General features: G+C 50.7%; 1 protein-coding gene across 2 annotated transcripts in view; it reads right to left on the reverse strand.

The window, feature by feature from the left end:
- Positions 1–8,532: 8,532 nt before the first annotated feature.
- The window catches only part of SEPTIN11 (septin 11), a 37,203-nt gene continuing 32,266 nt past the window's right edge, over positions 8,533–13,469 (reverse strand). Inside the window, exons 8-10 of one of the 2 annotated variants that reach the window (XM_088531662.1) lie at positions 13,214–13,346; positions 12,253–12,440; positions 8,533–8,653 (exon numbers count right to left, since the gene is read on the reverse strand). In XM_088531662.1, the coding sequence (XP_088387788.1) occupies positions 8,638–8,653; positions 12,253–12,440; positions 13,214–13,346 (337 nt within the window). In that variant the 3' untranslated portion in view covers positions 8,533–8,637. Of the gene's footprint in view, positions 8,654–11,993; positions 12,441–13,213; positions 13,347–13,469 lie in introns of those variants that run through there. The other variant, XM_088531663.1, reaches the window with a different exon arrangement.

Consider the following 13,469-nt stretch of genomic DNA (forward strand, 5'->3'; position numbering starts at 1 on the left):
AGCTGTCCCAGCTTCAGCCCCAGGCTCCTGTTGCTCCTCGCGCTCTCGTCCTATTCTTGCAGAGGAGTCAACTCAAACCCATGGGAATGTTTTGGCTCATCTGTGTCCCATCCGTCTCCTCTTTGACTTTCTAAACAAGCTGTTAAAGTGTCATGTTTCTCATGGGCAGGTTGGCTGTAGTTTACTACTTGCCTGGTACCCACTCCACCACAAACCACATTTGACTGTAAGAAGGTTGATGAAGAAGGAATGTCCTTGATTCCTGCTGCATGCTTCCTAAATTCCTCCTCTCCTTTGGGCTTGGACCTCATAGGCCTCCCTGGGAGCCAGCCTCTGCTCATGGTGTACATGCTGGGCACCTCCTATCTTGCTTCCCTGCCTTGTGTCTTTTCCAGGCAGGGGTTGGGCAGCCTCAGCGCTGTGTCTAGCACACCTGCAGCCACACACTGGGCAGGAGTCACAGGACTTCAGTGACACTGGTGCTACTTGGGTCTCACGTCAGTGCAGTCCTAGCCACATACCATAACAGGCCTAAATATTAACTGCCCTGGTACTGGATGTACCAACACTCGCACAGGAACGACTGAGGTCGGGCCAGGCCAGTGGTGTTTCTGCAGAACAGCCTTTGTGCCCTTGTGCTCGCTGCGTGTGTGCAGCACTGAGGAGCTTCCAGGCTGTCCCAAAGGGGCAGCTGCAGAGAGCCCTGAGCGCTGACTGGGGAACCCAACTGCTCCGGCTGGGCCGTGGAGCGTTCTGTTGGACGGCAGCCTATTTCAGTTGGCTTCCAACTGCACAGAACGTATCAGGGAGAGGTGCAAACGGGGATTAAAATGCCAAAGCACCATCACCCAACACCACCAAATCTAAACCTCAGCCTTGAACAGCTTCTCCCTCTCTGAAAGCCCCTTCCCTGCCAGGTCAGGCAGTGCGTCGCCTCCCACCCTTCAGGCAGCCTCCGCACTCGGGTACTCTGAGGGCTACAGCCCTCATCCCGTCACAGAGCAGCTTGGGCTGATCAAAGAGATGTCTCCACAGCACCGGCTGGCAGAGCCTTTGTTGCCACTGAAGGGAAACCATGAGGACAGTTCCTTACTTCCTACTTCTTTACCGGATGTGCTGCAGGCCTGCTGAGTGACTATCACTTAGCAGGAAGGGAGCATTTGTCCTTCTCTCCATTAACCAAGGCGGGGGGCAAAAGCGGGCACTGCACTGCCCATGCCCAGCGCATCCCCCATGGTCAGATGGAGCAAAGGCACCCACAGGGCCACAGACCTACCTGCACAGGGGCCTGCTGGCAGCCGGCGCATTCTGTGGCCTCTTGCTCTTCCGGGCGCTAAGGGAAACCAGCTCCAGGCACGAGCAGCCCCCAAGCTCTTCTGTTCTTTAGCCCTGCCTCCCTGCTGTGCAGCAGCGGAAGGCCCAGACCTCAGGGCTCTCCCCGTCCACCACCACAGCAGTGCATCCCCCAAGGAAACCCCCAGGTATGACCATTGTACCTCTGCCTGGTCCTGACCCGATCCCGGGTGCCAGGGCGTGGGCCTCTCCACAGGAACAGCAGCACCACAAGGCTGCCTTCAGCCCAGGCTTATGGCTCTCCTCCTGGCGCCAGAGCCACCGCTGGGCCCTGCTGCTGCGCCACAACCATCCCCATCCCGGAGCCGCTGAGGCAGCCGGGACACACAGGCAATGCGGCTGCCTGCACTGGAAAACACGGGTTTGTGGCTCCTGGCACTGGAACGGTGATTCCCAAAGGGGCAGGCTTGCCTTGGGAAACACAGCATTTCCCAGGAAGCTTTCCTGAACAGTGAGGGGAGGCTGACCTGGAAATAATCGGTATCGTCAGAGATGGAAACAACTTCCCATGTCTCCTCCCCATAAAAATCATCCCCAGATAAGGACAGAGCCCTGACATGTCCCCCCCGGCCTGTGCTGTCACTTTGCTTGGTGCTTGTTTGCAACACAGGAGAGTGAGAGCCCCCTCTTGCAGTTTTCTCTGCAGTACTTCACAGCGCTTTCCAGGTGCACGGAGAGGGACACAGCTCAGCCACGCCGCCTGGGACCATGCAGGAAGCATTTTGAGAGCTGCAAGTACTCCTGCACCCTCAACAGGGGGCCATTCCTGGTTCCGCAGGTAGCCTCCCCCAGTGCTGGGCTAGGGGTGGCCGAGAGCCTAAGCTGCTTTATTCCCTTTGGATCTGTTTGCGGCCCTGGTCCTCATGAAGCTGCCCAACCAACTTCCTCTGATGCCATCCCCCTCCACAGCCCTGTGCAATAAATTCCAGACATTCACTACCTGCTCTGTGGAAAACTTACTGTTTTGAACCAGCTTCCTTCTGGCTCGATGAGCGCCTGTTGGTTCTAGCAGTGCCAATTCGGTAACTAATAAATAGCAGCGGCAGATGCTGACCTATTTTGTGGAGTTGGAGTGCAGCCCAGAATCTCAGACAATTTCAGGCTGGAAGGGACCTCTAGAGGACATCCCCTGCAATCTCAGCTGTCACTTCCTACCTTAACAGAAGCAGTTTCAGAAGGTCACAGGGCATAACTACAGGGGTAAGATGACAGAGCAAGTAGCACTTAATATCCCTTTTTTGGTGTGGGATAAAGAAACAAAAACAACATGTTATCTTCTGCTTGCTTGCAATAAATATTGCCTAGTGGCGCAGTGGAGCCCATGCCCTAAGCTGCCACCACAACCAGAAGATGGGAGAGCCCAACATAACAGCTGTTTCCCCATTCAGGAGCGTGAGCAAATAAGAAGCGACTGCATTGGAGAGAGGCTGCTGCACTGCCTTGCTAGTAGCAAGGCCAGACTCCCAGCACCAGATGAACCTAAACTGCAAATTGAAAATCAAGAGTGAGCCCAGAAGGCCAAGGAATGAAAAGGGGGGAGCCACAGGGGAGCCGGGAAGTCTCACGGCGCAGGACACCACATGGAAAGGCCCCCATGCTGCGGCCTGGCGCCAACACTGAAACGCAGAGGCACAGCGCTCGGGAACCAGGCGTTTTAATGCTCGAGATGTTTTTTCCCCTTGGCAAACCGGGCCGCACGTGAGCTCAGATACACTTGATGCGTGGTGATGCGTGCCAGCCCCGCGGCAGCCTCTCCAGCCACATCACTGCAGCCTTTACTGCTGATGTGGGCAAACACGGACTTCAGGCCTTGCCTCTTGCTAGATCCCTGTGGCGTGGAGCACTTATGGAGGACTCGGAATGAAAAGGATTCACTTGTGTAAGCAGCATACCTGTTCTCAGCAAAAGCACTCCCAGATTTCTGCGGGAAAAGGGAAGAATTAATGCAGGAAGGGCTGGATCCAGCAATGCCTTCAGTCCATGAGGCAGGAGCTGCCCCGTTTCCTCCTCAGCAAGCTGCATTGCAGGAGTTTGCCAGATGGGCCCATCACACCGTGGGGCTGGAGAGCAGGAGGGGAGCGGGTGTCGCTGGAGCCCAGTCGAGCCACGAGAGCCGCTTTTTGCTACTGACACTGCTACGTCCGTGCTAGTCTCCCTGGCCCTGCCGCTGAGGCCGCAGCCGGCCCCTCCGTTCACACGCCAGGGAAGTTTTCACAGTGTTACACATAAAGTAGTTCAGACCATCATCTATAGATCCACCCAGCTGCTTGGAAATGCTTCCAGAACAAACAGGTTTTCTGATGCTTTAGGAAAATGGCTACCTACAGGGGCAGAGCTTCAAGTCTCTTGTCTCTGAACAGTGCTGAAAAATATTGTGCTTTTGGAAAGAAAAAAGGCAATAATTTCAAGCCCAGATCCCCAACAACTTGCACGTCAGATGCAGACTGAGGAAAAAACCTGCATTATTTAGTTGTACCTTTAAAGTGCAATGACAAAGACCTTGATTAAGATCACTGGATGAGGAGATTAAAAAAAAAAAAAACTCGCACACTAAAAAACAACTATTTGGTTAAAAAAAAAGTGCACTGCTGCATTGGAAGAACATCCACAGGGATCTGGCTGCCCCTTCCAGGCAGCCATACCCAGCTAGAGGTCACTGTGTATCAAGTTTGCAAGGTTTGTTTTTCTGTTTTTACTTTCCAACAACAGTTTGACACTCTTCAATCCTCTTGACTGAATTCACTTGCAAAGTAAACAAGCTACCAAGTTAAGCAAGTGCCCTGCATTCAGGTAAAAATTCCTTTTTTTTTTTAAAAAAAAAAAAAAAAGAGAGAGAGAGAGAGAATGGAGCTTTCTCAGAATGCAAAGAAACTTTTGATCAAATCAGATCAGTGCAGCTCAATCACTTGAGAGACCGAGACACCGACTGTGCTCATACAGAAGTCAATGAACTGGGAGAAAATAAAGCCTTGAGCGTCCAGAACCAATTCCAAGAGCATGAACAGTAGGTAGGAGCAGTCATCCTCGCTTCGTGCAACTTCACACCAAAAATAACAGGTTGCCAGACCCATTTTCTCACGTGCTACAGCAGCTCAGGACGTGCTTGTGCTGAAGTCGTGGCGTCCAAAGCAGCCAGAGCAGAGTCAGAAACCAAGTCCTCTGGTTACACACACTCACCCAGATCCACAGTCTGCCAGTCAACCTCTTGGCCATCAGCATCCTAGGCACTTTAGAGCAAAAGGAGAGAAAACAGGAGGGGGAAACAACAACAACTCCCAGTGCGGCGTCCTGGATTACGGCCCTGCCGGCCTTCGCCTCCGTCACTTTTGGCGGCCGCGACGCTGCGGCCAGAGCCCTCACCGAGACACAGAGCACAGCGCACCCGCAGACCCACAGGTGAGAAACAGAAAGGGGAGGAGAGAAGGGCGGACGTGATGGAGGAATGAGATGGCTCTTCTCCGCGCCGGCGGCTCTTCCGGCGCGCTACTGTCCCATAGGAGAGAGGGTGTGGGGGCTTTGGCAAGATGACGTTACATAAAGAAGAAGCTACAGAAAAGAGAAAAGAAAAAAAGAAAAAGAGATTCAGAATTGAAATTAAAAAAGTGGGGGGGGGGGGCAGGAAAGAAAAGGAGCAACACGTCCAAGGAAACAAGCCGTAAGGGAGGGAGTGCGGCGGGGAGGCCTAGCGCAAGCCGAGGGCGGGGGCAGCGAAGCAGCAGTGCTGGCGACAGCAACAAGGCGCAACGGAGGGAGCCCAGCGCAGCGCCCGGCCGCGCGGGGAGCCAGCAACGAGGCGCCGGGGAGCTCTCCCCACCGCCACAGCGGCACCGACTCACAAAAGGCCACTCGAAGACCAAAGCGTTTGGGTAAAAATATATTTCCTCTCCCCACTTCAAGTGTTGGCACTGTTTGTATAATACGTAACCTAAAGCATGTACAAGAAATAACTGAGCTTATGCTATAAGGTTATTATTCAATTTGTAATTCAAAAAGAAAAGAAAATACTTAACATCAAATAAAGTGACAATATCTAACAGATGCGTACATATCATTTAGCATTAACACTGTATGTAGGTTACACAATTATTTAGTTACAAACACGGGTTATTTTCAAATAGCAAGGTAATAAAGTTCTACATCTAGAGTTTAAGGCAATCAGGATATTAAAAATGTATACAAATACAATATTTCTACTGCTGTTCACAGCTTTATTTTTCCATTAATTAAAAAACCCTTCATACTTGTATAGTCCCATGCTGATACACGCCAACTAGAAAGTTAAGAGATATTACACACTGCAAATGCAACCAGGGTCCTTGGAGAAGAGTCAGGAAGAAGCACTTCTAACATCTTAGGCAAATAGTGATCGGATGTGAACGGACAGGTCTGATATGATTACACACAAAAAAACATTTCCATTTGCACCTGAACTTCTCTTTAAAAAAAAAAAAAAAAAAAAAAAAAAAAAAAAAAAGATGAAAAGCAAAGCAGGATGTAGCTGTAGTGGGAGAGGAGCTGCTCATGTTACAGGAGCAACATGCCTAAGGAGAGACCCTGCTCAAACCCCCTGGATGCCTTGAAACCCTGGTTTTCCTGCTCATTTGCCCTCTGCTAGGGTTGGAAATGCAACTTGCCAGGGCGGCGCGGCGCTGCCGAGCGGGGCTCCCGACCGCGCAGCGGTCTGTCCGCCCCGACTTGCTAAGCTCCTTTTGGTTTCCTTCCAGAATACCACATTCTGGTTATTATGGGAAGTTTTCAATGGTTTTTAACAGTGCCACTCACAAGTAAGTGGACTTAGACAGGACAGCACAGCTGGTTTAGTCATACAGCAGTGAGCAGGAAGCGTGGCTCTTGCTACTCACGTGCGCAGGGGAAAGCACGCCCAGCTACATTTGAAGGAATCATTTACTCCATGCAGAGACAGGGATTACTGTGAAAAAAGGCATATATAAAGGAAGAGGTGCAACAGCAGCAAGCTAACCAGGGCTTAGGGCTCAAGGAAGGGAAAAAAGAAGTCCTTAACATCTCCTTCGGCAAAAACAGAACAATCCCATACCACGGCAAGTTACCACTTTCCTCCTAGCCCCTCCAAAACAGCTTGCATTTGCTGGAGGACAAAACCCAACCAGAACTACATTAATGCATTTGGCCAGAGTTTTCTGTCAAAAAACAAGAATAGCTGCCCTCAGCAGATTTCCCCCACCAAATATCGCTTGGCAGGGCTGATAAATGAAGCAGGACGAATAAATGCTAAAGCTAAGTTTTATCCTTGGCATAAAACACTAGTAATTAAGCAGAGGACATGCACAGACACAGCTGAGGTGAAGCTGGCCACAAACCTGTGGACCGAGGAGCGCGTGTGCGGCGGGACTGCGCAAACCCCTGCCAGGAACCTGCCTTCTTCCCCGAGAACTGAAGATTTGGAGGTTGGCTCTGCCAGAAGCCGCAAGAACTGTGGCCATCCTTAATGCAAACTGTGGGTTTGTTCTGTTTTTCTAAGCAACCCCCTTAAAAAAAGGAAAACAAAGCCCACTGTTCAACCTGACAAATGTAGAACCAGGAGATGCACTAAAAAGAGAGGAAGAAATAATTCTCAGCTGTTTTATTTCTGGTTTATTTATCCCTAACTGATTTTTGCCATCTGTCCAAGGAAGTGTATTTAGACATAGTCTTCCCAAAAGCCATGCTTAGGCAGTGAAGGTTAAAAAGACCCTAAATCCCTATGTCAACCTGACCCTTCAAAAAAGGTGGCAGTTCTGCCCTTTGCTAACATTCAGAGAAATCCCACCCCCAAAACAAGCAGAGAACTGAAGCGCGAGAGATGTGGGTGAAGCAAGTGACTTGTCAGAGTGCTTTAAAGGGAGAAACAGGAGACTCCCCAGCCAGGGGCACTGGCAATGCTGGCAGTAGAGCAGCAGCAGAGCAAGAAATCCCGGAGTCACAGGGCAAAGACATCTCACCACTTTATGGGAAGGAGAGGAAAGGCTCTGGCTGAAAGCAGGGCATAGAAAATAAAAATTAAGCAGGCAGGTCCATTTCTATACCTGGCTTGTGCTAGATCTCGCTTGTATGTCCCGGGGGGACCACTGGCCCTGGGACCAGAGTGGGGCTCGTGTCTGAGCGCTGTCTCTCTGCTTGTCTGCTCTGTCCAGTGCCCAGGAGGAGCCCAAGTCACTCTTGGGTGGTAACGAACCTCAGGACATTCCTTAACGCTGGCTAGCACGTGGGAGAGCACTCATCCCAGGTTTTCCCCTGCTGTGCAAAGCTACCCCGGGGCTTGAGCCATTACCTTTCTGATGCACCGCGGCGGCCCTCATAGGCAAGCAGGACTTAGCGAGCAAATTGCTGCCCTGGAAGTGAGTGGCAACTCCAGGGATGGGGCCCTAAAACAACCGTTTTATCTGCCAACCGCTGGTGAAGGTGCACGGAGACTCCCCGGCACCGTCTGGATCCTGCAAGTGAGCAAGGAGGTGTTCGAGTGCACCCAGGAATGCCCCGACAGCAGCAAGAGGCCATGAAGAGTCCAGCACCCTCTCGCCAGCGTGTTTTGATTCCTGACGAGGCTGCTGGGATCACGGGCATCTGAAACCTGGTGCCGGCAAGCAGCAACTGCACATAACTGTAAGGGTGACTGCAAAAATATCCCGGTACATGACACAAACCCAGGCCAACTAGTCGGACAACAAAAACAGTAATTAAAAAAGACAACAAAAATCATGCAAATGTCATGGCATGCAAGGTCAGTTACACTTGGTTATCTCCACACACGCCCCCCTCCCTCCCCTTGCCGCAGCGGGACTCGCTCTGCTCTAACGCGGTAGCTTTGGAGGGACGGGCACGCTCAGCGCCACGGCCTGGGCCGCGGGAGCTCCCTGGGGCGGTTCCTGCGGGAGCCGGGCACTGCTGGCTGCAGGGAGCTGCGGCCGGCCCTCCGGGTAGGGCAGGCAGGATGGCATCAGCAACGTTGAGGACCCCATCCAGCCAAGGACGCTCGCTGATGTCCGAGCCGCGCTCCCAATTCAAATCCAGGGCCAGAGCGATTTACTGCTGCTGGTTTTGACCGGAAAAAAATGCACCGTATCGTTACCTGCCCAGGCCACCCATCCCTGAGTCTGCAGTTGCACGTAGTCCTGTACCCAACCCTTCTTCCTCCCACTATGGTATTAGATGAGTTAATAGTTATTTGTGTTAAAAAAAAAAAAAGAAAAAAGAAAAAAAACAGATGGCAGAGACACATTACTGCAAAAGCAGGTGAATGCAGGAACATCCTTGGCTTGACAGGCTTTATGTGAAGCTTGCGCTGCAAGTTAAAAAAAAAAAAAAAAAAGAACAAAAAAACAAAAAAAAAGTTAGCAATAATAGAACCCCAAATGAAAAAAAAAAATAAATCAAGGAAAGCTGGGAGAGCCAACACCAGCAACCCGCTCTGGTGGGTGGGCATGCAGATGGATTATGGAATTAAAAAGAAATTGAACCTCAAGATCTGGGTCAAGTCTAGCCTACGTGACAAGCAAAAGCAAAAAGCAACACCGAGTGGGAAGCACTGAACCACCAACAAGTTCAGTTAGCCAAAGGTTATGGGATTTACTTGGCTGCTGTCTCTCCGTGGAGCGCACAAGCGTCGGCTGAGCTGAGCTACCCAGCACGGACGGGTGCGCAGCCCTTCCCGTGCTGCGGGGAGCTCCCAGCTGGCACATGGCATCTCTTGGCACCTCAAAACACACCAATTTTCAGACCCAATGCGGATCCTTCAGGAATGAACAAAACCCTCTTTTACTGGGGTGCTGGGCCAAGCCCCAAAGCACATTTGCTACATGCTGTAGCTCAGGGATTTGCTTTGGGATTAAACATGGCCCAAGACAGCCAGACATTGGATGGAAAATTACTTGTATTGGAAAGGAACTGGAAGCAGGTTTTACATCTGGTCTTCAGAAGTAGCTTAAAAGAAACAGAAGGGGAGCCCAAACAGATGGTCCCAGCTCCTGGGCGGATTGAGGAGGAGCGTGTAACACCAAGCCATGTGTGGAGGTGCATGTGGTCATCTACCAAACAGTGGCCGAGCACCAAAACACTGTTTGCTGCTCCTCTTAAAACAGGGGGTGGAAGTCTGAAGCACAGTCTCACCCCAAAGTTACGGTAGGGGCGGGATAACTGGGTCAATCTCAGATTCAGCTTGAAGGACAACGTTACATGCAACATACTCCAGCGTACACAAATATCCGCTGTCCTCAAACCAGCACGCGTCCCTGGCATCAAGCCAGGGCTGCAATCATTCAGACAAAAAAAGCACAAACTACAGGGAATCTATCTGGAAAATGGAATAGAGGAAAAAGAAAAAAAGGTAGAAAGACAACAACTTGTTCCTACGGGGACAGTCTGGAAATCAGGAGGGCCAAGTTCTCCCTCCTGGAGTTAAGCCAGCAGCAAATTGGCCCTAGGCCTTTCCTCCAGCTTGCGCAAGACTGAGGAGAGTCTCCGTTGTCCAAGTTAGAAAAATCCGAGCCCACGCTGGGAAAGGAGCATTCCCGCGGGTTGCGTTCTGGGGAGGCTGCGAGGATCATGCTCAGAGCACGGCAGGGGTTTCCTCTGGCAGCTGCACGAGCACCGCCACAGTCCAGGGCACCACAGAGAGCTCCAAAGCCTTACCTAGAGCTGCAGCTTTTTGTTAGAGCGCAGGGAGAAACGCAAAGCCTTCAGAGAAGCCAAGGCGCGCTACAGCGCGGAAGCATCAGCATTTCCCTTTAAAGTCTCCGTTAGTAGTTCAGACACTAGAGAACAATTTAAGCAGTTACAACACCTGGTGTGGAGCGACACTGAAAGGACACACTACTTAAACACGTGCATGTTCCTCATGACTGGATTTCTGTGAATGCATTGGCAAAGCAGAAACTGTGTTGTTTGTCACGGCCGCTGGAAACATCCACGTCTCACCCCCACAGTGCTGCGCACGGGCCAGCCCACTCCACAGAAGCGACTAGCAGCTAACGCCAACGACCAACAGTTACGGGACTCCCCACATCACTGAAGTATTGCTCTGGTCTCACGTCCAAGTGGCGAAGAAATCTATCACAGGGCTCATAACTATTAAGCTAGCAACTCTAAGAGACGAGAAAAAGGAGCTTTCAAAATTGTCTGTTACTTTTAGGGAAAGGGCTGCCGCGTTTGAGAGAAGAGCAGGGTTTCAGCCTAACTCATTCAGGGGCATCGTTGGGAAGGGCATCTTGGCACGCTCAGATGTTGGCTGCCCGACACTTACCGGTTCTGCCATGAGGCACGACACTGCCGTCAGTGCCTGCAACCCTGTCTTTGACCAAGCAGAGCATGCAGTGAGCAAGCACTCCAGCTCTTCCAGCGGGTGCCGAGGGCCAGGTTCTCAGGCAGCATAAAGCAGCACAGCTCCATAGGAGCTACAACGATTTACATCAGCTGAGGAACTAGCCCTTGGCCCTGCCCTCCTTCCCCTAGGGACCTGGGGCCAGGGCAGCAATGAACGACAGGCATCGATCCAGCAGTAGAAACAGGGGATGCGCAGCAAGCGTCAGAGGAACATCCCCAAGCATAAAAATATACCAGTACATATGCGGTATGGTACAGCCTCCGAGGCTTATGCTGGAGACAGCTCAGACCTGGCCTAGGCTCCCAAGGTTAGCAGGAGACACAGAGGTGGCTAGGCCACATCCCTGCGAGCATTTTGGTTCTTTTGACAGCCATGGCTTAGTGTTAATTATGAAGGATACTCTGCCCGAGTTGACTAGGAAGTGCACTGTTTCACTATCTGCCAATCAAAAAAAGGAGTGTTTTCCAGTGAGCTGTGACTGTATTACCCTCGTTACAGCCTTCCTGGTTGCAGTTATAGATTGGCACCGTTATCTCAGATGACCCGGAAAGCACTTGCAAGAGCACCCCCTCCCTGGCTGCAGAAAACGGGGACGGAAATTACAGCAGGAGGCCTCAGCGCAGCCAGCCAGGCACAGGCTGCTCAGCCCGCACAGGCTGCACCGGGGGTTACGCTACGGAGAATTCGGGGAGCTTTCGGGCAAGGTTGGCAGCAGGGCTCTCCAGGGACTTAGCCCCGCGCCCAAGTCAATGGCAACATTCCTCCAGGTTCGGGGCAACAGAGCCGGTGCAGACGGAGCACATCTGAAAACCACACAGCTAGTGCTGACCACAGGACAGCTTCTGCATGCAGATACACCCCGTTCCTACCAACGGTGCTGGATCTCACAGAGTATTGAAGGGCATAGTATTATACTCCTAGCGTACAAATACAAAATAGTAGAAAATAATGCCATTATCTTTACTAAAAGGTATGGGTTTCTCAGCTTATTATGTCATCTTGATAAAAACACAAATGCCATTTCCTTGTACTCATGGTACCATAGTTTTTGTTGCTTTTAAGAGAAACAAAAACAAAGCTTTTATCTTTAAAGCAAGCCTCCAAGTATTCACTTTTGGCACTAGGATTCTCCATGTAAAAATAACATGGCGTTTTTGGTTTCTCATCTACTTCTACTTATAACCATTACCTTATGAAACAGAAACTGGGGACTACCTTTGGGTGAAAGGAAGGATGAGTAGAGATCACTTTTTAGTTTTGGCTCAGGCAGATAAATCTGAGTCCAGAACCTCCCAGAAGCTGCTGGACACATCAGAGGTCAAACCTCTACCATCTGGATTGCTCTCCCATACCAGTTAGACTTTGACATAAAAGGTGTTCTTCTAAAGACAAATTAACATCTTGTCCCTGGCCCACCCTTTAAAAAAAAATATTTTATTTGATCAGGCTGGTAACAGCCCGTTTTCCAGTCTGGTAATGGGGAAAAGCAAATACAGACATGCAGCAAGATAGAGGGAAAGTTGTAATAGATCCTACAAAGGATGTGGGTGACAGACGCTTACTTTTTCTTGTCCTTGTCTTTCTTGGTTTGTTGAGAACCTGCCTGCTGAGCCTGTGACTGTAATAGCTGAGCTGCTGCCTTCTTCTTTTGGAAGTTGTTCAGCTCTTCCTCAAGCTCCTTCTTTTTGTCTTCGACGTTTTTCTTCTCTTCTTGGTGAGTCCTCTTTAGATGGTCAAACTTTTCATGGAGCTGTCCAGACAAAGACAACAAGAATTGGAGGGGAAGAGAAGTACTTTCTGTTCCAATTACTGACAACGATGCCTGGAGGGATCCCAGAGGCCTTGCTGCACTAATAATGTGCCAGTTTGGCTGTCACGAGCATGATCAATCTCGTGAGAGCAGCCCTGCAGCAGTGCATGCAGCAGGGAGTTAAGCTGTTAGGGTATCACAGGTCTCTGGGCACTTCCAAATCCCTCCCCCCACCGTGCATTGCTTTGTACCTAGTGTACCCAGTGAGCAAGGCAAGGCACTATGGCTACATGAACTAAGTAAATGACATGTGGACAGTACTTATGAACAGCTCTGTTACACACCTCTATGACTGTTCCCTCCAGGAAACCCAAGGAAGCTTCATCTACTTACTGAAAGTCTCTAGAAAGGAGAGGCTGAGAAGGGCAGCTCTGGCATCAGCCCAGCCAGAGATCCACTGCAGCTCAACATTACTCAGAGCAGCAGCCACCCTGTCTTCTGTAGGTGGTGTCTGCTCCAAGGTCTTGATCTCCCTCTGGCTGCCCAAGGCCAGCCAATACTCCTGCCCCGCTTCAGGGGCAGAGAACTGGAGCAGAGGACTTGCACAACAACGTCAGGCCACAGGTTTGTGGCAGAGCTAGGAAAAAAATCTGCATCTTCTCCCTGCAACTGCTTGTGCCAGGCAAGCCCCTTTTCAGGCTCAGCATGGGAATGCAAGTGTCACCTTTGCAGCCCATGCCCTCATACACGCTCCTCTGTTAAAATATACTCACATCTTTCTCTGCTTCTTTCAACTCTGCTTCCTTTTCCTTGACTCTCATGACAAACATCTGCCTCATTTCATCCTCCTTCTTCTGGAGTTCACCCAGGAATTCATTCCTCTTTGCTTTGTAAGTCTCTTGGAGGCTGTTCAAAATATACAAAGAAAACAATCAAAGCTGTTTTGTGCATGCTAATGAGCTTCCAGCCTTTGGGAATCTTAGCACATTTTCCAGTCACGCAGTGTCACTAGAGGTCCTCAGTTGCAGC

Source organism: Tinamus guttatus, unplaced genomic scaffold, assembly GCF_059628265.1.
Source record: "Tinamus guttatus ecotype Peru unplaced genomic scaffold, ASM5962826v1 Tinamus_guttatus_pri_ptg000423l, whole genome shotgun sequence".
NCBI lineage: Eukaryota > Metazoa > Chordata > Aves > Tinamiformes > Tinamidae > Tinamus > Tinamus guttatus.